The 22883-nt window shown below is 38.9% G+C and overlaps 1 protein-coding gene across 3 annotated transcripts in view; it reads right to left on the bottom strand.

Annotated features, from left to right (window-relative positions):
* The window catches only part of ANKRD28 (ankyrin repeat domain 28), a 201499-nt gene that overhangs the window by 5837 nt on the left and 172779 nt on the right, over nucleotides 1–22883 (bottom strand). For all 3 annotated transcript variants that reach the window (XM_024209574.2, XM_024209575.2, XM_024209573.2), the window contains 9 exons: nucleotides 21918–22005; nucleotides 21283–21400; nucleotides 20391–20610; nucleotides 11970–12057; nucleotides 11790–11873; nucleotides 11071–11216; nucleotides 10775–10857; nucleotides 10515–10597; nucleotides 2790–2881 (listed from right to left, as the gene is read on the bottom strand). In XM_024209574.2, the coding sequence (XP_024065342.1) occupies nucleotides 2790–2881; nucleotides 10515–10597; nucleotides 10775–10857; nucleotides 11071–11216; nucleotides 11790–11873; nucleotides 11970–12057; nucleotides 20391–20610; nucleotides 21283–21400; nucleotides 21918–22005 (1002 nt within the window). The remainder of the gene's footprint in view (nucleotides 1–2789; nucleotides 2882–10514; nucleotides 10598–10774; nucleotides 10858–11070; nucleotides 11217–11789; nucleotides 11874–11969; nucleotides 12058–20390; nucleotides 20611–21282; nucleotides 21401–21917; nucleotides 22006–22883) is intronic.

Here is a 22883-nt window from a genome sequence, read left to right as displayed (position 1 = left end):
GAGAGATCTCTAACACATTCTATGTTTAAATATACCTAAAAGATGAGATGACTGCTTGTCTCAAGAAGGGATAATGGACATCTGTGCCCTCAACCACCAGTTCTTATATAGCACTTTTCAGCCATAGATCTCTAAGTGCTTTACAAAGGTGGCAAATATCATTACCCACATTTTACAGATAGGGAAACTGAGGCACCGGGAGGTGACATCACCCAGCAAACCACCAGTGGCAGGCAGAGGAATAGAACTCAGTCCAGTGTTCTATCCACTCGGCAACACTGCCTCCCCTTAGAGATTTTAAAAGCTCCAGTACTACAAGTTAAGACAGAGCTGAATACAATAAGCTCAATGAATACTAATAAAAGTGAACCAAACAAGATTCCTCCCACTCTGAGGGGAAAAAGACACATTATTCATATTCTACTCATCAATAAAAAGGATTATTGAGAGAGGATTGAGAGAGAGCTACCATGCCTCAAGCATACCCACAGAGGCATTCTAAACAAATTTAACCAGAGCATGGGAAGAGCTGTGACATAACCAGGTTTTGCAGCACTGACATGACAATGAATCATTGTAGAAAATACAGAGTCCAGAAAATGGTGTTTAGCAGAAGTAGAGAACTCATGTAGATGCTCTGCACACCTGAAGTCTGAGACTGGCTGCTATCACTCATATACTATTGATCAAAGGCACCTTTTATATGACAAGTTAAAGGCAGTTTAGCTAAAGTTATGTAGTCTTGTGAACAATTTTTGAAGGTTTTCTTAGACCAAAACTTACTTAATGTTCTGGTGCCAAATGAAGGAAAAAACTCGATAAACTTATGGCTGGGTAGCACTTGCCTGATTTAATAAAATTCAATAAAGCTTTTCAAATGTACTTGGTGACAAAGAGCTTCACAAAGACAGACAGCAGAGGAAAATTACTGAATGATTAAAGTGGTAACAGATGGAATTTAGGATTAATTTCCACCGTGACTCTTACCTAAAACTTAATACAATCAGTTATATCAAGTGAATTTAATCCTAAAAGATTAAATTGAAGCTAGGAATAAAAGTTTAAAATTAAAACACGAGGTCACAAGAATCTAGTGGCTTAGAAAGAGGTTTTATCAGCTAAGGATATGATACTGGAGGTTATTACTAAGAAGATTTTTAACAGAGTTTTAAATGCAACAATTCTCTCAAATTGGAACGTGGAGGGCTAAACTGAAGTTGGTCTATCTTTTCCATATTCATAAAAAGCCAAATTTCTATTAAATTAACACAGGGAAGATACCTGTAACCTAGACAGGCCAGCATAGAAGATATTCCAGCAGTTTTTGCATGAAGTCCATGTAATGATCCACTTACATTGATAAAACAGTCACCATGCCAAGAATTCTAGATCTCACGCCTGCAAAGGTTTTTGTTGTTCCCATGACACACCTTTTGTACTAAGGTAAAGAAAAGGCTGCAGTAGTAATGAATGCTTTCTGTTTTCTCCTTCCCACCAAGCCTACTGTGACTTCCATTTTCCTGAACTGGATTTACCAATCCCTTATAAAAGGACAAGACAGACTTGAAACTTGTGCTCTGTTAACTAAAAGCATCATCATTTTGCTATCTCAGATCCTAAGCTGAAAAGAAAAGCCAGATTGTATTCATAATGGACATCCAGGGCTGCTGAAAACAAAGAAATTAAACTATTGCTATAAAGAAAAACCAGAAACCCAAATGATAATTAAATTAGATAAAACCAACAGGTCCTTTCAATTTGAAATTAAAAGTTCAAGTTAAAAAAGTTCACTTGCTACACTTTCTTCTGAGTCCCTCTGACAATTCTGTGATTTTTACTAAAATGTTTCTCTCTCCCCTGTTGCAGTGTGAAAAACCCACACAAACAGGGGGACTGACTGACTACATAGGGGAAACAGTGAAACTGATCAGACAAATAGTTCTGTCAAATTCACAAGCTACACAAACTAAAAAAATCCCGCCCAAAATATTTTACCCTTCTAATCTCTCTTCATTTTAGAGAACTACTGATGTGGCAACCACTACCTATGATAAATAATGTTTCAGATAGATCAAGCAGTGAAATATCAGAAACATAAAAAGTTACAAGAGAAAGAGAAAAAGCGTAAAAAGTGATTGGAACTATAAATTTCACAGGCATTTCTGCTGAAAAAAGCAGCAACCACTCAATCACTTTCCTTGCTAGGAAATAAAACAGCACAAGGACTACAGAGCTTTTCAGATAGGAGAAAAGGAAGTGACAGTTGATGGAGTTAAATTCCATTATGCCCCTACAAAGTGCACGATTTCACCTTTGAGATGAGGCAGTTATGTTTCCTTGCTTCTATGTACTGCAAAGCTCTTACAAGCCAGAAGCGTGAGACCCAAAAACTGGGATCTGTGGCACATACTTACTTTTAGAAATGTATACTCAAAAGATTTTAGTGCATGCCTATTAAACCCAAGTCACTAATGTCCAAAAGTAAGAGTATACTCTGACACTGCTCTTATGATTGTTTCCAATATTGCTAAAACAATTGTATTTACACCTAATATAATCAGACTGCAATGTGGAATCAACTATTTGCGTTTGATAACCTGCATTAATGTTCCAAACATAATCAGGCTCTTCCATTTCTCCTGCTTTGCTAACCTGACCCAGCATCCACATGTCCCATTCTTAGAAGAAGGCATTTAACCAGTATAAAACTTAAGAAAGTTTACCACTTTCCAAACCAGGAGCATAAACTACTGTTCCTTACTAGAAAACCAGGTAAATTTTATTCTTACCATTTTCATCTACAGCAAGTACACTTGCTCCCTTGCCTAAAAGTTCTTGAACTACAACTGTTAATCCATTTCGAGCAGCAACATGCAGAGGTCTGTGAAGACAAACAAACCTGGTTATAGACTAAGCCTCCAAACAAGATACGAAATATTATTTTAGGAATGAAGTGCCCATCTATATTGACAACCACACTATGTATATATCCTTTATTTCTTCTGTTCCTTAACTTCTTATAGAATGTAAAAATTAAAGAAAAATAAAATTATTTTCCTTTATTTAAAAGTAAAAAAGGAAAAATTTAAAGCTGCATACTCATTCCTCTCAACAGCAAAGAACATTTCTGCAACAAAAAGTATGTACTAGTAAAACTAGTTCCTTTTTATGACATGACATTGTGAGGGAATAACTCTTAATCTGGCATGCCTTATTATAACAAAAATATTAAAAAGAACTTGTTAAAAGGGTGACAACAAATGTTCCCCTTTCCACTTCAGTGTTATTATAGCAGCTAGTTGTGTCCATAATTAAAATAACTAATCTTTCACTGCAATCTGAAAGTAGATTGCAGCACATCGGAGGAATTATGCAGGTCACTGGCAATAGTCTTTTATTAGAGTACCACTAGCAGGATGCTAGTCATAGTCTATTATATAAAATAGTTGAAATCAATGTTCCCTCTAATTTTTTACATCCATGTGCAGAATTAATTTTGTTATGTTCACCAATATGGAGGTTGGGAGGTATGGGGGCGGGACGGAGGGGTTCGGAGTGTGGGGAGGGGCTCAGGGCTGGGGCAGAGGGTTGGGGTGCAGGCCCTACCACTTGAATTCAAGTGGTTTGCACGTGAGGTGCTGAGTCAGCATACCTTAGTTATGTAGAGTGGGATATTTTTCAAAAGCAGTCAGCATTGGCTTAACTCTGCTCCCACTGAAGTCCTCCCATTGACTCCAGTGAAGGAGAGGTGAGCAAACACCAAGTGCTTCTGGAAATCCCATCCAGAAACTTTAATCTTTACTTCCTCAAATGCAGGTCTACTAACACAAATGGGAGTAATTATAATTTTAAAAGAACTCTGTCATACCTCCCACACTGAAGCTGATAATTAAAAAAAAAAACAAAACAAAACAAAAAAAAACCCAGACAACACTGGTGTTTGCTTTTTAAGTCTTTAAAGATATCTGTATAAAAGTTCATAATATTTGCTGTTACTTTAAACTAGCTTATCCTACCAAATCTTTTTTCTTCTATTTGAAAACACAGCTGTGTGCTATCACCTGCTCTTCCTAATGAAGCTACATTTTATCAAAGGTTCTCTGTTAACAGCTTGCTTGATTGGGCATTCATACTTTTGATGTCAGGATGTGCTCAGGGACAGAGCATTGCTGACGTAAAACCAGCAGAGGGAGCTAAATTATTTTTCAGGGTAGTGTAAACCTGGCAATAGGTTTTTACTACAGCTGGTCAAAATTTTGCACACAAAAATTTGGAACTCCTTTTCTCTTGAAATTTTGACAAACAGGAATAAAATTGTGCAGAAATTCTCAGTTTCTCCCCTCCCCAGCCCCAAATGTTTTTTTACTGGCTTGTTGCATGCCTTTGGTCCGTGATGGTATATGGAATTTTGCTTGATTATTTAATAGAAATCTTTAAGACAGTACATTCCCAACCAAATTTAAGGTACCACAGATTTTTGTGCTATACTATTTGATGATATTGTTTGTTATAGTTGAAAGCTTTGCATTAGAAGTAGTCATTTAAAGTACACATACTCTCTGTGCTGGTAAAAAGTGGCAATAGTAGTTGCAATTAAACTGCAGCCAGTGATACAAAACCATATAAACCTTGCTGCGTACACTCTTTTGCACTCCCAGTTCTTTTCTTTGTAATTAGCGATTTTAAATAGGTTCTAATCTTTTAACCATTAGTAACCCCAGTACCCTTTCCCAGGATTGTGGTAGTCTTAAGAGCCAAGTTTTAACCTGACTTACTGTGAAACTAGTTAAAGTGAATGCATTGCAGCAGGGGGGAAGCACCTCTCCCCTGCAACAGCAGCTCCGGGACTGGGGCCGTGGGAGAAGTGCCTCTCCCCCGCCGCAGCCCTGTATGCCACAAGTAACTTGCTCCCCACCCTACTCCCTACCTCTGCGCGGCCTTTGGTACCCTGAGCTTAGAGGGAACTTAGGTTGAAATACTAATACCTTTCTTTTAGACTGGTTTCTGAAAGCCAGAAGTTAATCTAAGATCTCCAACTGTCTCTGCAGATAGAATAATTTCCTCACAAAACAAGGCACGAAGTGGCAAAAAGAACACACAGCACAATGATTTCATTATTTACTCAAAACCTTCAACTATTAAATGTAACTTTAAATTTTCAAGGCACATCCATCAGGCAAAGCGGACAGATTTACCTCAAACATTATAAATGCATCCTCTTTTAAAGCATCAGTCGAAGAGGAGTGGTAATCTAAATTTATCTAACTGATTTTAAAAAGAAACCACAACAGGGCACACAGTATACCCAATAACTTTGGTAGATCACTTCAGTTCTATATTGACTTTCATTTATTATGAAGTTTGTAAAAATCCCCAAATTAATCTCACCACACAGAAATAAAGCTCAGTGTGCGGGCAGAAGGGAAAGAAGAGGTTACACACTTTGTGCAGTAACTGTGTTTCTTCATTTGTCCCCTAAGGGATGGCTCCACTTCACATGCACATGCACCTCTCGAGCCCTTGGTTGGAGATTTTCAGTTAGTGTCCATCTGGCCCACACATATGCCTTAATGCTTCCCCATGTTTAATACCGAGGCTGTATAGGGGTGCCTGGGCAAACCACCCTCCGCTCCTTCTCCACCTAAATGTCCTGTAAGGAACAGTCTGAAGCAGAGGGGAAGGAGAGCATCTATAGGGACACACGTCTCGAAGAACTGCAATTACTGCACCAAGTGAGTAGTGTGTCTATGGGTGCTCCACTTCAGATGGCTTCCAAGCAGTATTCCCAGATGGAGGAAGGAGCTTTAGAATAGAGTCCAGAACTGAAGACAGTACTGCAGAACCAAGTGCAGCATTGGATCTGGCAACATGGATCAGGACATAAAGTTTCAAAAATGTACATGTAGTGGCCCTATATAATTCAGATATTGCTACATTCTTCAATAATGCTGTAGATGTTGCCTAAGATCTAGTTGAATGTGTTATCACCCTTTCGGTGGTAGTGGTGGTGGGGGAAGTGGATGAATGCCTGCAACATCATGACAAGTAATACATCCACATATGCATCTTGATAATCTCGGAGTAGAGACTGAGGACCCCGTGGATCCATCCATGAAGGAAATGAAGAGCTTAGATGGATTTCCTAAATTGCTTGGTCCTATCGAAGTAGAAAGCCAATGCCCTTGTAACATCCAAGGTATGTAAACAAGATTCCTGCAGAGAAAGAACTATGTGACTTTGGGGAAAACATTGGTAGATGAATGGACTGCTAAGGGGGAACTCCGATAGAAGCTTAGGTAAGAATGTAGGGTGTGGACATAAAGAGACCTTGTCCCTAAAGAACACTGTGAAAGGGGATGGGGAGGAATCTGCCATCAAGTCTCCAATCTTCCCGACCCTACAAGCCAATGTGATGGCTACTAACAAGGCCGTCTTCATACATAAATGCAACACAGAACAGGTTGCCATTAGTTCGAATGGAGGTCTCATAAGGTAACTGAGTACCAGGTTGAGGTCCCAAGTCAGGATAGGGTTTCTAATCTGCAGACAGAGATTCTCCAAAACCCTTAATAAATAAATAGATGATACTGGATGACCAAATTTGGAGAACCCTTCTACTGGAGAATGAAAGGCTAATACTGTGGCCAATGGACCTTAATCAAACTAACTGATAACTTGATTTCTTTAGCTCCAACAGATAATCAAAGATGACAAAGTGGCACCAAATCAGGCAAGAGGCAACAACAATACCAATGGAAGACTCTCTTCCATTTCTGCAGGTAAGTACCGCAGGTTGATCTTTCTTTAGTATTCAGTAGTGCCTGTTGCACTTCTATAGAGCAGGAGGATTCTCTACGACCCATCAAGGAGCCATGCCCTGAGGCGGAGAATTGCTAGGTTGGGATGTAGCATACAACCTGTATCATGTGACAGTAGATGAGGAATAGCTGGGAGCCAAGACAACAGTTGGACACATATGTGAAGCAGGTAAGGGTACCAAGCTTGTTTTGGCCACGTTGGTTCTGCCCTGTCTGATCTTGTTCATCACCATCAGTAGTAGCAGTGTTTGAGGAAATGCATACAGACCCTTCTTCCAAGATAGAAGAAAGGCATCTCCCTAGGAGTGGTGGCCCAGACACCCTCTTGAGCAGAAAACAGCACACTTCCTGTTCCTGGAGGTGGCAAAGAGATCCACTTCTGGCAGTCCCCATTTTAGGAATATTCTGTGGAGACCTTGGGTATCTAGCTTCCATTCCTAATCCTGTGAGAAGTGTCTGCTGAGGACATCAGCTGTGGTGTTCTGAATACCTGGGAGGTAGACTGGTGAAACTCGGATCTGATGAGCTATGTGCCAATTCCACAGTTTCACGACTTTGCTGCACGGGGAGGAGTATGAGGGTGATTTTTTGAGTTGTTCACGTGGCCTGAGTTGTGAGGGTATTGAGGAAGGCTCCCCATCCCAACAGTGATGTATCTGTTGTTAAAGTCACTGATAGGGCTGGGCAACAGAAAGGAACACCTTCATAGAAACTGAGTTGATCCTTCCACCAGTCTAAGGAGTCCCTCACTTGCAGAGGAACCATCAACTGTCTGTCCAAGGTGTGTTTGATTGGAGAATATGCTGCTTTGAGCCAACTCTGGAAGCAATGGAAAGGTAGCCTTGTGTGATTTGTCAAAAAGGTGCAAGTTGCCACATGTCCCAGGACCTGAAGTCCATTCCTTATTGTGGTCCAAGGGCTCCCCTGAACTGCCCATTCAGACATGACAAAGTTAAGAAGCTGTCTAAAGGAAGATGGGTTCTGGCTGTCAATGAGTCCAAATATGCCCCTAAAAACTGTATCTTCTGTACAGGGGTTAGATGTGGACTTTTTTACATTCAGCTACAGACCCAACTCTGGACCACAGCAAGGACCAGGGTAGAAGACAGCACTGCTTCGTAGGAACAGCCCTTGAGTAGCCAGTTGTCAAGGTATGGGAAGAATTGGATCGCTTCTTGTCAGAGGTAAGCAACCACAGGACTTTTGAGAACAACCTTGGGGCCAAGGAAACACTGAAGGAAAGCACTCAGTATTGGAAATGATCCTAGTCTATAGTGAAATATAGGTATTTCCTGGGTGATGGGTATATTCTTATACGGAAATACGCATCTTGTACTTTGAGGGCTGAAAACCAAACCCCTTTCTCTAATGAAGAAATCATAGCTGCTAGAGTCACACATTCTGAACTTTTGAGACTTTACAAACTTGCTTAGAAGTCTTAGATCTAAATAAGATCCTTGGCACAAGGAAACACTTAGAGTAAAATCACTAGCCCCTGTGAGGAAGAGGAACTGGCTTTATTGCTCCTAACTGAAAGAGACAGTTCATTTCTTGTCTCAATAAAAGCTTGCAAGAGCGGTCCCTGAAGATGGATGGGGTGGGGGGGGGGTGTCAAAGGGAGGGAGGGACATAACATTAAGGTATACCATCCATTTTATGACCTCTATGACCCAGTTGTCTGTAGTGATCCATCTCCCAGCATGCTAGAACTAGGCAAGGTGGTCTCTAAAGGCAGGAGGTGGGCTAATGGATGCAGCTGTAAATCCAGAGGTGCAGGAGGATGTGAACCCTTGACCAACCCATCAAACCTGTTGCTTTGGAGATGACTGGGTGATCATGGAGGACGGTTGGGAGGCCCTCTCTCTCCGAAATCTCTGTCTCTTTCGGGGGGGGGGGGGGGGGGGGAGAGAGAGAGAGAGGAGGTGTTAGTGGACCTACGAACCCGGAAAACTGAATAGCATGCGGGCAGTCTGGGACATACTAAACCTAGTCTTATTTGTAGGTGTATATATACCCAAGGATTATAAAGTAGCCCTAGACTCCTTTATGCAAGGACTCATCTGTGGTTTCCAAGAACAGCTTACAACCATTGAGGGGGAGGTCCCTCCACGGTGTTCTCTATTTCTCAGAAATCCCAAGGGATGGAGCCAAGATGCCCTGCACACCACCACCAACACTATGGAGATGGACCTGACAACAGTGTGGGCTGAATGGACATTGCTAACTGAAAATCTCCGATCAAGGGCTTGAGAGGCATATGTGCATCTGAAGAGGAGCATCTATAGGGACACTACTTGAAGAAGAATTGCACCTATTTTCTGTAGCTCAAAATATTAAAGCTCAAGAAGTAAGAAGCATTTAACACCATGAATAAACTGAAATCCATTTGAAAAAGTTATTTACAATTTGGGCCTACTTCTGCCAGCATTCATCTTGCTAAAAAAACTTTACATAATTTGTGATGCACTTGGTTTAGAACTCAGTATAACGGATTGTAAAATAAGCTTCCATACCAGTAAAATATTTTAAACATTAAAATTATTCAAGTTTTGTGCAGCTCAGTGCATGACACTTCTTGCCAGTGAGTAAAAGGTCACTGATTTTCCCTGGAGATCCACATGAGCCGTACAGTTGATTCAGGTTGTTTGGAAGAAGTTAGAAGAGACTGTCTCCACCCTCCGTAGTGTGTCCCCATTCTCTTTATCTTCCTTTGTTCCCCAGCTTGTTTTCTCTCCACCTCTTTCTGCCTCTCATTAGCCATGCGCCAGGGCAACCAGCCATTGCCTCAGCTACATTCTTCTTCTTGCTTAGTGTGTTCCATGCTGCTTAAGATCCAATATGGTGAGCAGCAAGAGCAGGAGCCTAGCTGTCTAATTCCCAAAACAAAGCAGCCCCTAATTGACAGAAGGTGATACTGTAAGGAAATCCCTTGAGCAACAATTGGATGAGAGAGATTCCAACAGGGGAGCAGGAACAAGACAGGGTTGCTAATGCTAAAACATCCAAGAGTAATTAGCAGCCCTGATAAATTTTTATGTTTTCCTCTGATTGTTAAGGCCTAATTAAAAGATTTTAGAAATCCGTGTGGGTAGGTGTTCTAGGCTGCCAATATCACTTTTTAAGAGAAAATAAAAACAGAAGAATCAGTTATTAAAATCCTCCATCCCAGTTCCAAATACATTTCACAGTTTTATAGTACGAAATGCTTCTTACATTTGAATTTCCCTATAACTGGGCTCAAAAAATAGAGTTCTGAGATAAAAGTTTTTAGACGTAATGTTAGCTAGAAAATACCAGATTGCCACATTGTTTTAATAAAAGTAAACAAAAAGTACTCTCCAGCTAGCATTTTCATAATTAGTTAACTCATCTGCTTTTTTTTTTTTTAAACAGCAAATCAGACATTTGTAACAATCATTGGAATTAACTACTATTTAATTTTTAATAGAAAAAGCTGAATAGTGCTTATAAAGAATTAACACCACAAGACTACAGTCCTCCAGATCATCTCAGGATTAGTGTCATTCCTGGTAGAATTCTTTGAGCCATGATGACCTAAGATTTTTCCAGCATCCCTTTCTCTTATTCAGATGGAAACCTAAACACTTAAAAATATTTATATAATTATTAGCTTTACTAACAGCAGAAATATATTGAAAATCCAACTGTAAAATATTGTTCAGTGGCCATACATACGTTTGCAAGGCTGCATTGGTGGCATTGATGAGGTTTCTATCCGTAATTTTCTCCAGTATTAACAAGGCACTAGTTTCATGACCCTAAATATACAGGAAACGTGTTTGTCAGATAACACACATTGAAGAAATTGTTTTGTATGTCTTTTTGAAGTAGTTTCTGGAGATTTACAGAGTTTGACAAAGATCATATTTTAAAAAATAGTTTTTCATTAACAAACAAACATGCAAAAAAGAGCTCAAATAGAAACTGACACACACCTTGCTGCAAGCCAAATGGAGTGCTGTGTTTTTACTGCTATCTTGCAAGGTCAGATCAGCCTTAGCACTGCTAACCAGCACCTCTGAAGGAAAAAAGTTTGCATTAACTAAAAAGTGTTTCTAAAGGAATTATCTATTTTCCACTTTATAAAATGAAGATTAAAACCTAAAATAATACACTTCTAATAAACATGTGTGAATGCATAATATATGTTATTTTAAAACAACGTCTTTAGTAGAATATTACTGTACATTATTAAAAGTTAAAGTAGAAGATATTTAAGCTCTCTCTTTACCAACGGTGTTAGTTTGTCCATTTTCAGCAGCCATCATTAGAGGAGTCTTTCCAGAAGAATCTACAGCATTTACTTGAGCATTATGACTGAGTAGAAGCTGTAAACACTCCACATGATCTGTAAAAGCTGCTGCATGAAGGGGGGTTCTAAAAGAAATCAAGAGGAAATGGGCTTACATCCAGGAAACGTACATAATGCTTTATTCACAGGTGCAAACTTTGGCTGTGATCCTGCAATTGTATCACTGTGGGCAGTCACTACCATAAAAATACACTAAGGCCATTATTGTTAGAGGGGTCACAGTTGCTATTATAAGATCATTTTTCAGTTTTTAAAAATAATTGGCCTCAAATTTAAAATGAATATTTAGCAACCAGTAAGTCCATAATATGGACAAGGATGACTTAAAAAATAAGATGGACAAAATACTAAAATATAGTTAATAGGCATAAAGATTTATATTGTACAAATTTTTATACAATTATAAAAATGCTCAAACTCTCCTACACAATAAAAAACCAATTCAGCTCTATTAACACAATACATGGTTTTTAAAAATCCCCAACAACATTGTCAGTATATAACCAAAAAATGCCTTTATATAGAAAAGAAAACAAATATGCCAAATAAGTTTAAAAAACATTAAGGCTATGACACAAAAGCAAGGAGATTACTGTTTGCAGTCCACTGTTTCCTAAGTGCAGTTATTATATTCCTACCTTCCTTTTGCATCTGTTGAATTTACAATGCCAGCACCCAACGTATCGATTAACATTTCAGCAGCACCTTCATTGTCATTTATGCTATTAAAAAATTAAACAGGCTGTTACTTAGAGAATGATTGAGCTTTTGTTAAATATTGTAATGAAATCTTTTACAGTAATCTTGAACTTCCTTACACAGCACAATGCAATGGGCTGAAAGAATTTCCTTCCATTTTCTGGAAAACTTCCTGTTCCAAAAGAAGCTCTACACAGCTGTCATGACCTAAAAGTTTTAAAATCAGATATTAAAAACAAAACAAACAACAAACACAGCTAAGGTAAATTAAATGACATTTCATTTGAAAGTCTTAAATGCACACTTGAATTACTTTAGATGTGGCCGTATCTGGGGATTAACAAAAACATGGTGCGTTTTCAGGAGTCTAGAAGCCACAAGTACAATCAGAATACTAGACCCAGTACTGCAGGAGTTTTATGACATTTGAAGTCATGATGCATTGGCTGGGGCACATGAAGAATGTTTAGCTAATTTAGTTCTTATAATATAGTAGCTTTACAGTTCATTCAATAGACTAACCACTTAGTCCAGTTGGAAGATTTTCTTCCACTGTACTCCTCTCTCTAGTGGAAACAGATTTTTTGGGGTTTGCTTTTCCCCCCACTGAACTGCTGAATAACGTGGAGTCACAAATTGAGTACATCCACAACATGGGCTGAAAGATAATCATGACCCAAACTTTAAAATAATTTAAACTGTAAAATTATAAACAAATATGTTCTTGCTTCTATATTATTCACTGTAATGAATTATCCCAGTGTATATTCCCTGTATACACAGTGATATTTACTCTAACTTTTAAAGTCCTCTCTTAGGTGTAAGCTCCTTTTATATAAATACAGCAAGAAAACATCTGCCTCTTGTTTGATTTTGGTAATTTTCTTCTCTCCTGAACTATTTGCTCTATTTGAACTATGTTGCGGGGACAATGGTCTCTCCTGCATCCTCACCCAACTGAAAAAACTTTAGATTGCAGTGTTTCATCTCTCTCTGAAAGGGACATCGTTCTAGTGGGGTTTTTCCTGGAGTTTGGTCATAAATAATGCCACTGAAACTGATGTGGATGACAATGCTGATAAGCCTCTGTGTGTCATATTGGAAATTCTCTCACTGATTCTTCAGACAAATACCAAGAATAAATGATGATATGCATATTTAGAATACAGAGGTGAAATGTAAGTACGGATTAATGTTGTAACACAGGGCCTACAGCCTCAGGCTTGTAAAATATTTACCTTAGTCAAACAAGGCCTCAGGCCTAAAGACTGGTTAGTTACTCATGTCAGCCAATGACTGACCCTATATCATAAGATGAAACAGTCAACTGCTGAAATGTAGGAAATATACGTGGCAATGTACCAGTTAAACCCGGTCTGAGTATTTTAGGGATTTTTCAAACAAAGCGTCAGCAAAGTCCTAACCACCAGCATGGTAACCGAGAGACGTACATGTTAACAAGTATAAGGGGAACTAACAAGTTAGCCTAAGAAAACTGGATCACACCAAAGGTAGTAGGATGTGGAATTCAAATAAGGAAAAGAGGTTGAAGCCTTCATCAATATGTATGAACCAAGTAGGTGTCAGCGAAACACATTATAAAAGATTAATCCAGGCCTGCGTGTGTGAGGAGATCCCAGGCTGACCACCACTGGTGCTGATGATGATGATGGTGAGAATGACAACGAGGATGACGACTGACACTTTGAGTTTCTCCACAAGGGATGGTGTAAGTAAAGCAAATGCTAGATGTTCCGTATTGTTCTCTCTCTCTCTCCCCTCTACCAGACTGCTGTGTGTATATTGTTGTTTGGTTGGCCAATACAAAGTAATTATTACAAAAAGAGACTGTTGTCCCTGTTGTGCACCATTGTCCCTCGTTTATTGATAACCTCTCCTCTGTACTTGATTTTGGAGCTGAACTCTCACAGACTGGGTATAAGCCCTCAGACTGGAGTGGGTAATTATTTAAAATAACCTGTAACTACAGATAAGGCTACACCAAACAACTTAGTTTTCTCCACTCAAGCACACCCGCAATTTTCATCTTCCTATTTACTGTTAATCAGAGCTTTCCAATCACATAACAAAAGCAAAGGAAAACATTAAATATTTTCAGGATCTGCCTACATGCCTCCAGCTTCCATCCAGGACACACCACACGATCCATTGTCTACAGCCAAGCTCTAAGATATAACCGCATTTGCTCCAATCCCTCAGACAGAGACAAGCACCTACAAGATCTCTGTCAAGCATTCTTAAAACTACAATACCCACCTGCTGAAGTGAAAAAACAGATTGACAGAGCCAGACGAGTACCCAGAAGTCACCTCCTACAAGACAGGGCCAACAAAGAAAATAACAGAACACCACTAGCTGTCACCTTCAGCCCCCAACTAAAACCTCTCCAGCGCATCATCAGAGATCTACAACCTATCCTGAAAGATGATCCTTTACTCTCACAGATCTTGGGAGACAGACCTGTCCTCACTTACAGACAACCCCCCAACCTAAAGCAAATACTCACCAGCAACCACACATCACTGAACAAAAACACTGACCCAGGAACCTATCCTTGTAACAAAGCCCGATGCCAACTCTGTCCACATATCTATTCAAGTGATTAGGCCCTATGATGGTGTCACATCAGCCATACCATCAGGGGCTCTTTCACCTGCACATCTACCAATGTGATATATGCCATCATGTGCCAGCAATGCCCCTCTGCCATGTACATTGGCCAAACCGGACAGTCTCTACGCAAAAGAATTAATGGACAGAAATCTGACATCAGGAATCATAATACTCAAAAACCAGTGGGAGAACACTTTAACCTGTCTGGCCATTCTATGACAGACCTGCGGGTGGCTATCTTAAAACAGAAAAACTTCAAAAACAGACTCCAACGAGAGACTGCTGAGCTGGAATTGATATGCAAACTAGACACAATCAACTCAGGGTTAAATAGGGATTGGGAATGGCCGAGCCATTACAAACATTGAATCTATCTCCCCTTGTAAGTATTCTCACACTTGCTTCTTATCAAACTGTCTGTACTTGGCTATCTTGATTATCACTTCAAAAGTTTTTTTTCTCTTACTTAATTGGCCTCTCAGAGTTGGTAAGACAACTCCCACCTGTTCATGCTCTCTGTATGTGTGTATATATATCTCCTCAATATATGTTTCACTCTATATGCATCCGAAGAAGTGGGTTGTAGCCCACGAAAGCTTATGCTCTAATAAATTTGTTAGTCTCTAAGGTGCCACAAGTACTCCTGTTCAATTTGTAGAAGGATATTTTGTTCCTTGACTTATTTCCTGCAAAGATATTGTAAACTAATGTTTGTCAATTACTGCACCATAAAAAGAAAGCTTTTAAAGATTCTAAATAAAGATTCTAAATAAAGAAGCCAATCTTGGATGCCATTGCATTGTGTTTCTGGAGTTTAGTACTGCATGTTCAAGGATCCTTTTTGGCAAAGACAAAAAGAAAGATATATAAAATCTAGCCCACATTACTCATTGGCCAAAACAAAAAAATATGCTTACACTTGTCCCCAAATCATCATCAGATCCATTACTTAACCACAAATTAAAAAAAAAAAATGCTTTGAAATCTTACAACCAAACATGTTTAATTTGCTTATTGTCAACCACGTATTAGTACATAGCAGGCTGTATATACTAAGAAAGCTATTGTTCAAATAGACTGCAGAGAGTTCACTACAAGATCAAAGCTCACATTCTAACACAAATGCCCACCCTGGAGAAGCAGGTTTAACTCAACCCATTTCATTTGTTTCCATTGCTGTTGTCACCTCTCTTTTTTAGCGACTAAACTCCCACAGAAGTAAGAGCATGGGTACATAGTAGTCAGTCAAAATTCAACTCCAATGCACCCTTTGCAAAATACACCAAGGAAAATGTATTTATTACTTCTTGCTTCAACAGCTTGACAAAAACAGTCTCAGAGTTAGTAATCCTACCTAACTTTTCCTCCTCCACATAAAACTCCTTGGATTTTTTTTTTTTTTTTTTAATATTTTTAATATTTGTAGTAAAAGATTTGCCTAGTAAGACCGATTTTAACTAAATTTCTTAGAATTTTTTTGTCTACAGCCATCTCTGCAATTTTGACAACTTTAAAGAAACTGCAGTTTAGAAAGTACATTTTTTTTATTTTTCAAGATACAGATAACGAGACTGCATACGTCATGAACAGATGTAAAACTGAGAGTATGCAGAAATGGAAGGTAGACTTCCTTCTCTCTAAAACTTAAGTGTTGACTAATTGATTTTATTTAAATTAGACAAACTTATAAACAATGCATATTACTTTAATTTTATTTTTTGCAGGAAGTAGTTCTAGCTAGACTAGCGATTGCATGTTCTCATCTCATCTCACAGTAGTTTGACATGAAACTAAAGGCTAGATAGTTATGGAATGAAAACATCCAATTTTTCTGTTGCACTGAGACACTGTGGTCAAATTCACAGTGGATCACTCATCAATAAGGCTGTGAGTTTATCACGGAGGTCACGGATTCTGTGACCTCCATGACTTCTGCAGCCTGCTGGTGTGCCTGGCCCGAGGCCTGGACACACCTTCGCCTAGGAGCTGAGCGAGGGGGATGTTGCCACTTCCGGGGAGCGCCACAGGTAAGCACCTCCCAGAACCTGCCTCACCCTGTCCTGTGCCCCAACTCCCTGCCCCCTCCCACACCCAAACTCTTCTGCTGTTGCTGGGGGGGTGGGCGGAGACAGGTACCCCCCCCCCCAAGCACCAACGGGGGTCCCGGGCCGTGCCTCCCCCTCCACCCCCCAGCACCAGTGGGGTTCCTGGGCCACATGCCCCACCAGCACTAGTGGGGGTCCTGGGCCGCCCGCCCAGCATCCACAGCACCCCCAGGCAGCCCTCCCTCCCCCAAGTTTCCATGACGGATATATAGTAAAAGTCATGGACAGGTCACGGGCCATGAATTTTTGTTTACTGCCTGTGACCTGTCTGTGACTTTTACTAAAAATACCCACAACTAAAACACAGCCTTACTCATCAAGCATTCACAAATTTAGTTTTGCACATCTGGTAATTTTAGTTTATTCTTATTCTATTCAATAAAATTAGTCTTAGAGATATAGTCTGTAGCTTTGCCTATAAGTATAGACTGTATCGCTATTCCCTCAGCACTAATTAGGAAAATGAGCTTTAAGCTCTTACTTCTCTGATTAACATATTGCAGCAAGGCAGAAAATGAAGTAAATGAGAACCTTAATTACCTGTGAAGATTAGGTTGTGGCTGTGTCATTAAGCAAAAGCTCTGAGTGAACCTCTCACCCTCCAGAACGTACTGAGGCAGCAAGCAAAAGGAAGGGGAAATGCTATGACCCTTCCTGATGCCTTTTGTTCTTCAAATACTGTACTTGTACATGTGGTTTGATCTGAGGCAGAAGGATCTTACGATATCAGTGAAATACTTCAAGATGAGTTAATGTGGAATTATTTTATTCTGATTAAACTACTTCCTAATTAAAATAATTTCTTGGGATAAGTGGCACCATTTCTGCTTCAACAGTGCTATCCTATCCAAATTTTCTCTTTTATTTTTCAACATTTTTACTACTTTTTAAAAGTACATATTAAAACACAGAAATAAGCACAGAAAGACAGTATATCATATTAGATATTGGAGTTACTATACAAATAAATTCAACTTATTTAAAAATTATTCAACTATTGGCTTGAACCTGCTCCCATTAAATGTTGCCTGAAGGGTTCTGTTTCATAATATTTAGAAACTAAGGATATGGCTACACTACCTGCCGGATTGGTGGGCAGCGATCGATCCAGCGGGGGTCGATTTAACGCGTCTAGTCTAAACGCGATAATCGACCCCCGAGCGCTCTCCTATTGACTCCTGTATTCCACCACCGCGAGAGGAACAGGCAGAGTCGACGGGGGAGCGGCAGCAGTCGACTCACCACAGTAAAGATCTAAGTACGTAGCTGAAGTTGTGTAACTTAGATCGATCCCCTCCACCCCCCCAGTGTAGATCAGGCCAAAGACTCAAATATATGTCAACAGAATGGTATATATTCAGTGATTCACAAGAGTTGAGAGCCTTTCCTATAATGAAGATTTGTCACAGTTAGTACAGTAGTACCCTCAGAGTTACAAACACCAGAGTTACGAACTGACCAGTCAACCACACACCTCCTTTGGAACCAGCAGTTTGCAAACAGGCAGCAGCAGAGACAAAAAAATAAAAATAAAAATAAAAAAAAAGCAAATACAGTACAGTACTGTGTTAAACGTAAACTACTAATATACAGGAAAAGTTTAAAAAAAGATTTGACAAGGTAAGGAAATTGTTTCTGTGCTTGTTTCATTTAAATTAAGACGGTTAAAAGCAGCATTTTCTTCTGCATAGTAAAATTTCAAAGCTGTATTAAGTCAATGTTTAGTTGTAAACTTTGTAAAGAACAACCAAAATGTTTTGTTCAGAGTTATAAATAACCTCCATACCTGAGGCGTTTGTTACTCTGAGGTTCTACTGTGGATGGATGGATGGACAGATGGATAGGAGTGATGTAAATATTAAGAGATATACTTAGGTCAATTTTTTTTGATATACATACAAATCGTGTGTGTGTGTCCAGAGTTACCTATTTTGCATATCTGAAAACGGGATATGTAATGATTTGTGTTTTTGTGGATGATAGATACCTTTCCCCCACAAGATAATCTGAATAAAAGAACAGGTTACTGTATGATTAAACATGCCCTGTATCTGCTTAACAGCTAGAAAGAGTCTAAACCTTATAAAGCCTAGCTTGTAAATTGGTTCTAATTTAATCCCCCCCCCCCATATAACACGTATATACAAATAACAAAACACACCACACCCACAAAAGTGTTTTTTAAATGTCTAATCACTAACAGTTTTACATATTACTTCCAAAACAAACTCAAAACTCAGTGTGGGTCTGGGAAGGGGAGACGTGACAGGGATCTTCAGCAAGGTAGTTTTTTTTTTCTTTTTCTTACTTGTTTTTCTGTCCTGTTTCTTGCACTTTTTACATCAGAGTATCAAGTAGGAAGATATACAGCTACACAAATGTTTGCATACATGGTTGAGTACTAAACACTAAGATAAGTAATATATTGAGTCATACAAAAAACGAAAAATGTAGCAACTATTACAAAACCATACCCCAGGATGAGCTAACTGATCATTCAGAATCTTCTGGGGTACAATAACAACAGGAAATGATGGGCAAAGAAAAAGAAAGGCGGAATCTACTTATCTAGGAGAACAATTCAAAGATAGGAGTTCTGAAAATACTGAATCATGCTAATTCTGCTTCTCTGGGCTTGTCTATATGAATATTTAGTTCGCAGAAAGTTAGGGTGTAAATCTATCCTGCACTGCCCTGCTGCCGCACATTATAAATTCCCTAATGCATTTTAATATACTCCTGTTTCAAAGAGGGGTGATTTAAAGCACACTAAGGAACTTTTAGTGCATGGAAGCAGTGTCCACATGGGTACTGAGTGTGCAGCAGTCTAGTGCAGGGTAAATTTACACTCCAGCTTGCCGCAAATTAAGTCTTTGTTTAGACAAGTCCTCTACTAAAAAACAACAACAGAAGCCGCCATCTATTTCACTTGCAGCAGAAATAGGTACATAGGTACATGGCAAATGCACACACAAGTTGGTATAAATTTCCTTCATCCTCCTTTTCTCTGTTCCTTCTGCTTGTTTGTTACATCTGCTTGTGTCTTGTCTTATCTTAATTAGATTGTGACCTCTTTGGTGCAGGTTCTGTGATTCTGTATGATTGTATAATGCCTCCCTCACTGGGGCCCAATACTGACTGAGGACTCTAGGAGGCACTATAATAATACAAATCCCTACTTTAAGTACAAAATGGAACTCAACCTTAAATATGGAGTTGTGACCAGTGCCTCTATAATAAATAAATAGCAGCTAATGAGTTTTAAACAGAAAGTTGTGGTCACTAATAAAAGGACTCCTGAAGTCTGGTGTTGCAAAATATATTGAAATGTCAAAGTGGATTAGTTCACTATTTTGTTTCTGAACTTTCCCCCTTGATCTGTTTGCTCCTCAGTTACCTTATATCTGCTAGCTTTGTAAGAGTTCTGTCTTCTTACTTCTGATTATGCTTAAGATTGCAAGACAGAGAATGTTTGGAGCACTAGAGAGATAAAGTCCATCTCTCTTGCAAGAAAGTGCTAAGTACACTGCTTTAGAATGAATGGAAAAATAAATGCAACAAATCTGCCCAGAAAGCTTATTCACTTTTTAGAATTAATAACAATAAAAGACTCCAGTGTCTTTAGTTTGCTTTATGAATAGTGCTCCATCTGTTTCACATTTTTATTATTAATATTTATATTATGGTATTGCTTAGATGCTCTTATCAATATTGGGGTTCCACTGAGCTAGTATCTACACCTACATACAGATTCCTGCCCCGAAGGCTTTGTAGTTAAGACCACTTTACCATTGTACTTACCATTATAACAGGCCCAGTGCAGTGATGTATATCCATGATTGTCTGCTATGGCCGGTACCGCATCCACAGATGTTGCTGACTGCAAGAGAGCTCCTAGAACACCAGTATGTCCACATGCAGCTGATAAGTGTATAGGTGTTCGCCCTCGGCAGTCTCGTAGCAAGGACTTAGCACCATGTTGAAGCAATGCTTCCACACACTCCTCATGCCCAGTAACTGCCTGGAAAAGAAAGATACAATATGCATGTGTGCGCACACACACACACACACACGCACGCACACACACACACACACCCCCTCCCCCCCAAAGAAAAAAATATCTGTTATTGCCTTAACATACAATATTGTGAGCAGGCTACTACAAAATAAGTCCAGTCATTTTTACTTAAGTAAGTGGGCATTGCAAAGAAAAATTCAATAATTATTAGCTTAGTGATAGAGTACGTTTTTCTTTTGCGATGGCCAAAGTGATATGCTAATCCCCAGGGCCTCCTTAATTGTAGTATCTGGCATGGACTTTAAAGAAACATTTGGCATCTTGTACATAGAAAACACAAAAAAAGGAGTTATTTTCTTCCTCTCTCCAATACTCTCCCTCACCCCCAACAAAAATGATACCTTGGAATGTTCTAGCTAATGTGCTTCTGCAAGTTGAAGTGAATCAGACGGTACAAAGAACACTGAAGGTAAAGTGCAAAAGGGCAAAAATCTAACCACTCAAATGCAATAAAAGAGAAGACCAACCAAGCACAGTAGAACACTAATGTTAGTGGAATTAAAAAAAAAAAAAAGAATCAAATTCAGCAATGATGCAAACTGCAGACATTCTCAATTTGTATTTAAAATTGATGCACACCTTTTTGGAAATGGCAAAAGGGAAATATTTTCTTACCCCTCTATGTAATGCAGTTCTTCCCCATTTATCTTTGGCATCTACGTTTGCTCCTTTGTTAAGCAATGAATAAACGCAGTCTGTGTGCCCATTGAGAACAGACAGCATCAGAGGAGTCCTGAACAGTGAGACAAAAGAGTAAGAAAAAGTTTCCATGTAGGTTACACTTTAATAGTCTAGTGGTCAGCTAACATACTTAAAACTCCAGAAACAACTTTTGTTCTCCTCCAGAAAGCTCTTCAACAACTGATCCATTAGCGAACATCACTTTGTAAACTAATCTCAAAAGCAGTACTGATATTTTGTTTAGACATAAGAAGGGAAACCTATTTCCAAGAGTGTAACATAAAAAAGCTAATTACATCACTAGAGCCTATTTTCTCAGTGTTTAGTGAACAAAGTAATCTTAATTTGTTTCCTGTGGAATGAGGATCAAAATTCTGTGAAATTTACATGTGTGGTACTCAGACACAAACTACATTAATCCTAGTTAGGATATTGTCCCTCCATTTAAAACAAACAAACAAAAAATCACCAATGGAAAATAAGGACTTTTTTTTGCGCTATGGGGTCCAGAAACTATAATGTAAATTATAGGATGCAATATCTTGTGAAAAATCAGAATAAGGACTTACTGTCCACTTCCATCTTGAATGTCCACTGCATTCTGTGGTTCTGCATTGCCTATCAACAATCGCAAGCATTCTGAATGACCATTTGTAGCTGTAAAATGTTACAAAAACAATCAGCATATCATGTTTATCATCCTTGGGTATGAAAATATAAATAGTATTAACAAAATGAAGATGTCAGCTTCTACTAGAACCATTAATACAAGCACTCATTGGCCATAATGGGGTCAGCATTTATAACTTAATTTGAAAACAGGAAATCTTTGACCTTATATCCAATACTCAAACATGTTTTTAACAATTAAATATTCAAAATCCATAGAACTATATTACAACTGAATAGAATGTGATGGTTTCAAGATATGTGCCATTGTTAATGACTATCTTCTTTTGTATGTAAATAAGGATGAGAATATTAACCATAACTATAGGAACAGTTCATGCCTATGTTAGTTTAACAAGAAATAGTGCTTCACTTTCATTCTTTATATATACTCATTAACACAATTATTTATTTAAAGCAAGTGAGTCCTTGTCTAACCTACCACACAGATTTAATGCTAATATATTGTGTGTGTATTTGTAAGGGATGGGAAGAGAGATCACACTGAAGAGAGGGGCAGGAGAACAGTTACACAATTAGTAGGAGGGATAAGCCAAGAAGAGGAAAGTTAGGGAAACTGTATTTAAAAGGAGTTCTTGAGAGATAAAGTTTGCTTCCTGGGCTACTGCATTGAGCCCCTGGAAGTAGGATACACCTCAGGTTGCTCAGCAACGACCTGTCCGGCAAATCTGAGAATGGTGCTAATGGAAGCTGAAAGGAGGGAGAAAACAAACAGAAGAATAAAACTGGTGTTCAAGGGGAAAAAAAAAAGTGTCTCTCTCTTATGGCGATCTAATATTGTTTATGGACTGCTCTTTTTACCAAGACATTTTAAATGACATTTACTACTATACCATTGGCAACTT

This window comes from Terrapene carolina, unplaced genomic scaffold (genome assembly GCF_002925995.2).
Source record: "Terrapene carolina triunguis isolate 2854851 unplaced genomic scaffold, T_m_triunguis-2.0 Scaffold84, whole genome shotgun sequence".
Taxonomy (NCBI): domain Eukaryota; kingdom Metazoa; phylum Chordata; order Testudines; family Emydidae; genus Terrapene; species Terrapene triunguis.
The sequence above is the reverse complement of the archived record's forward strand: the minus strand, read 5'-3'. Positions and strand labels throughout refer to the sequence as shown.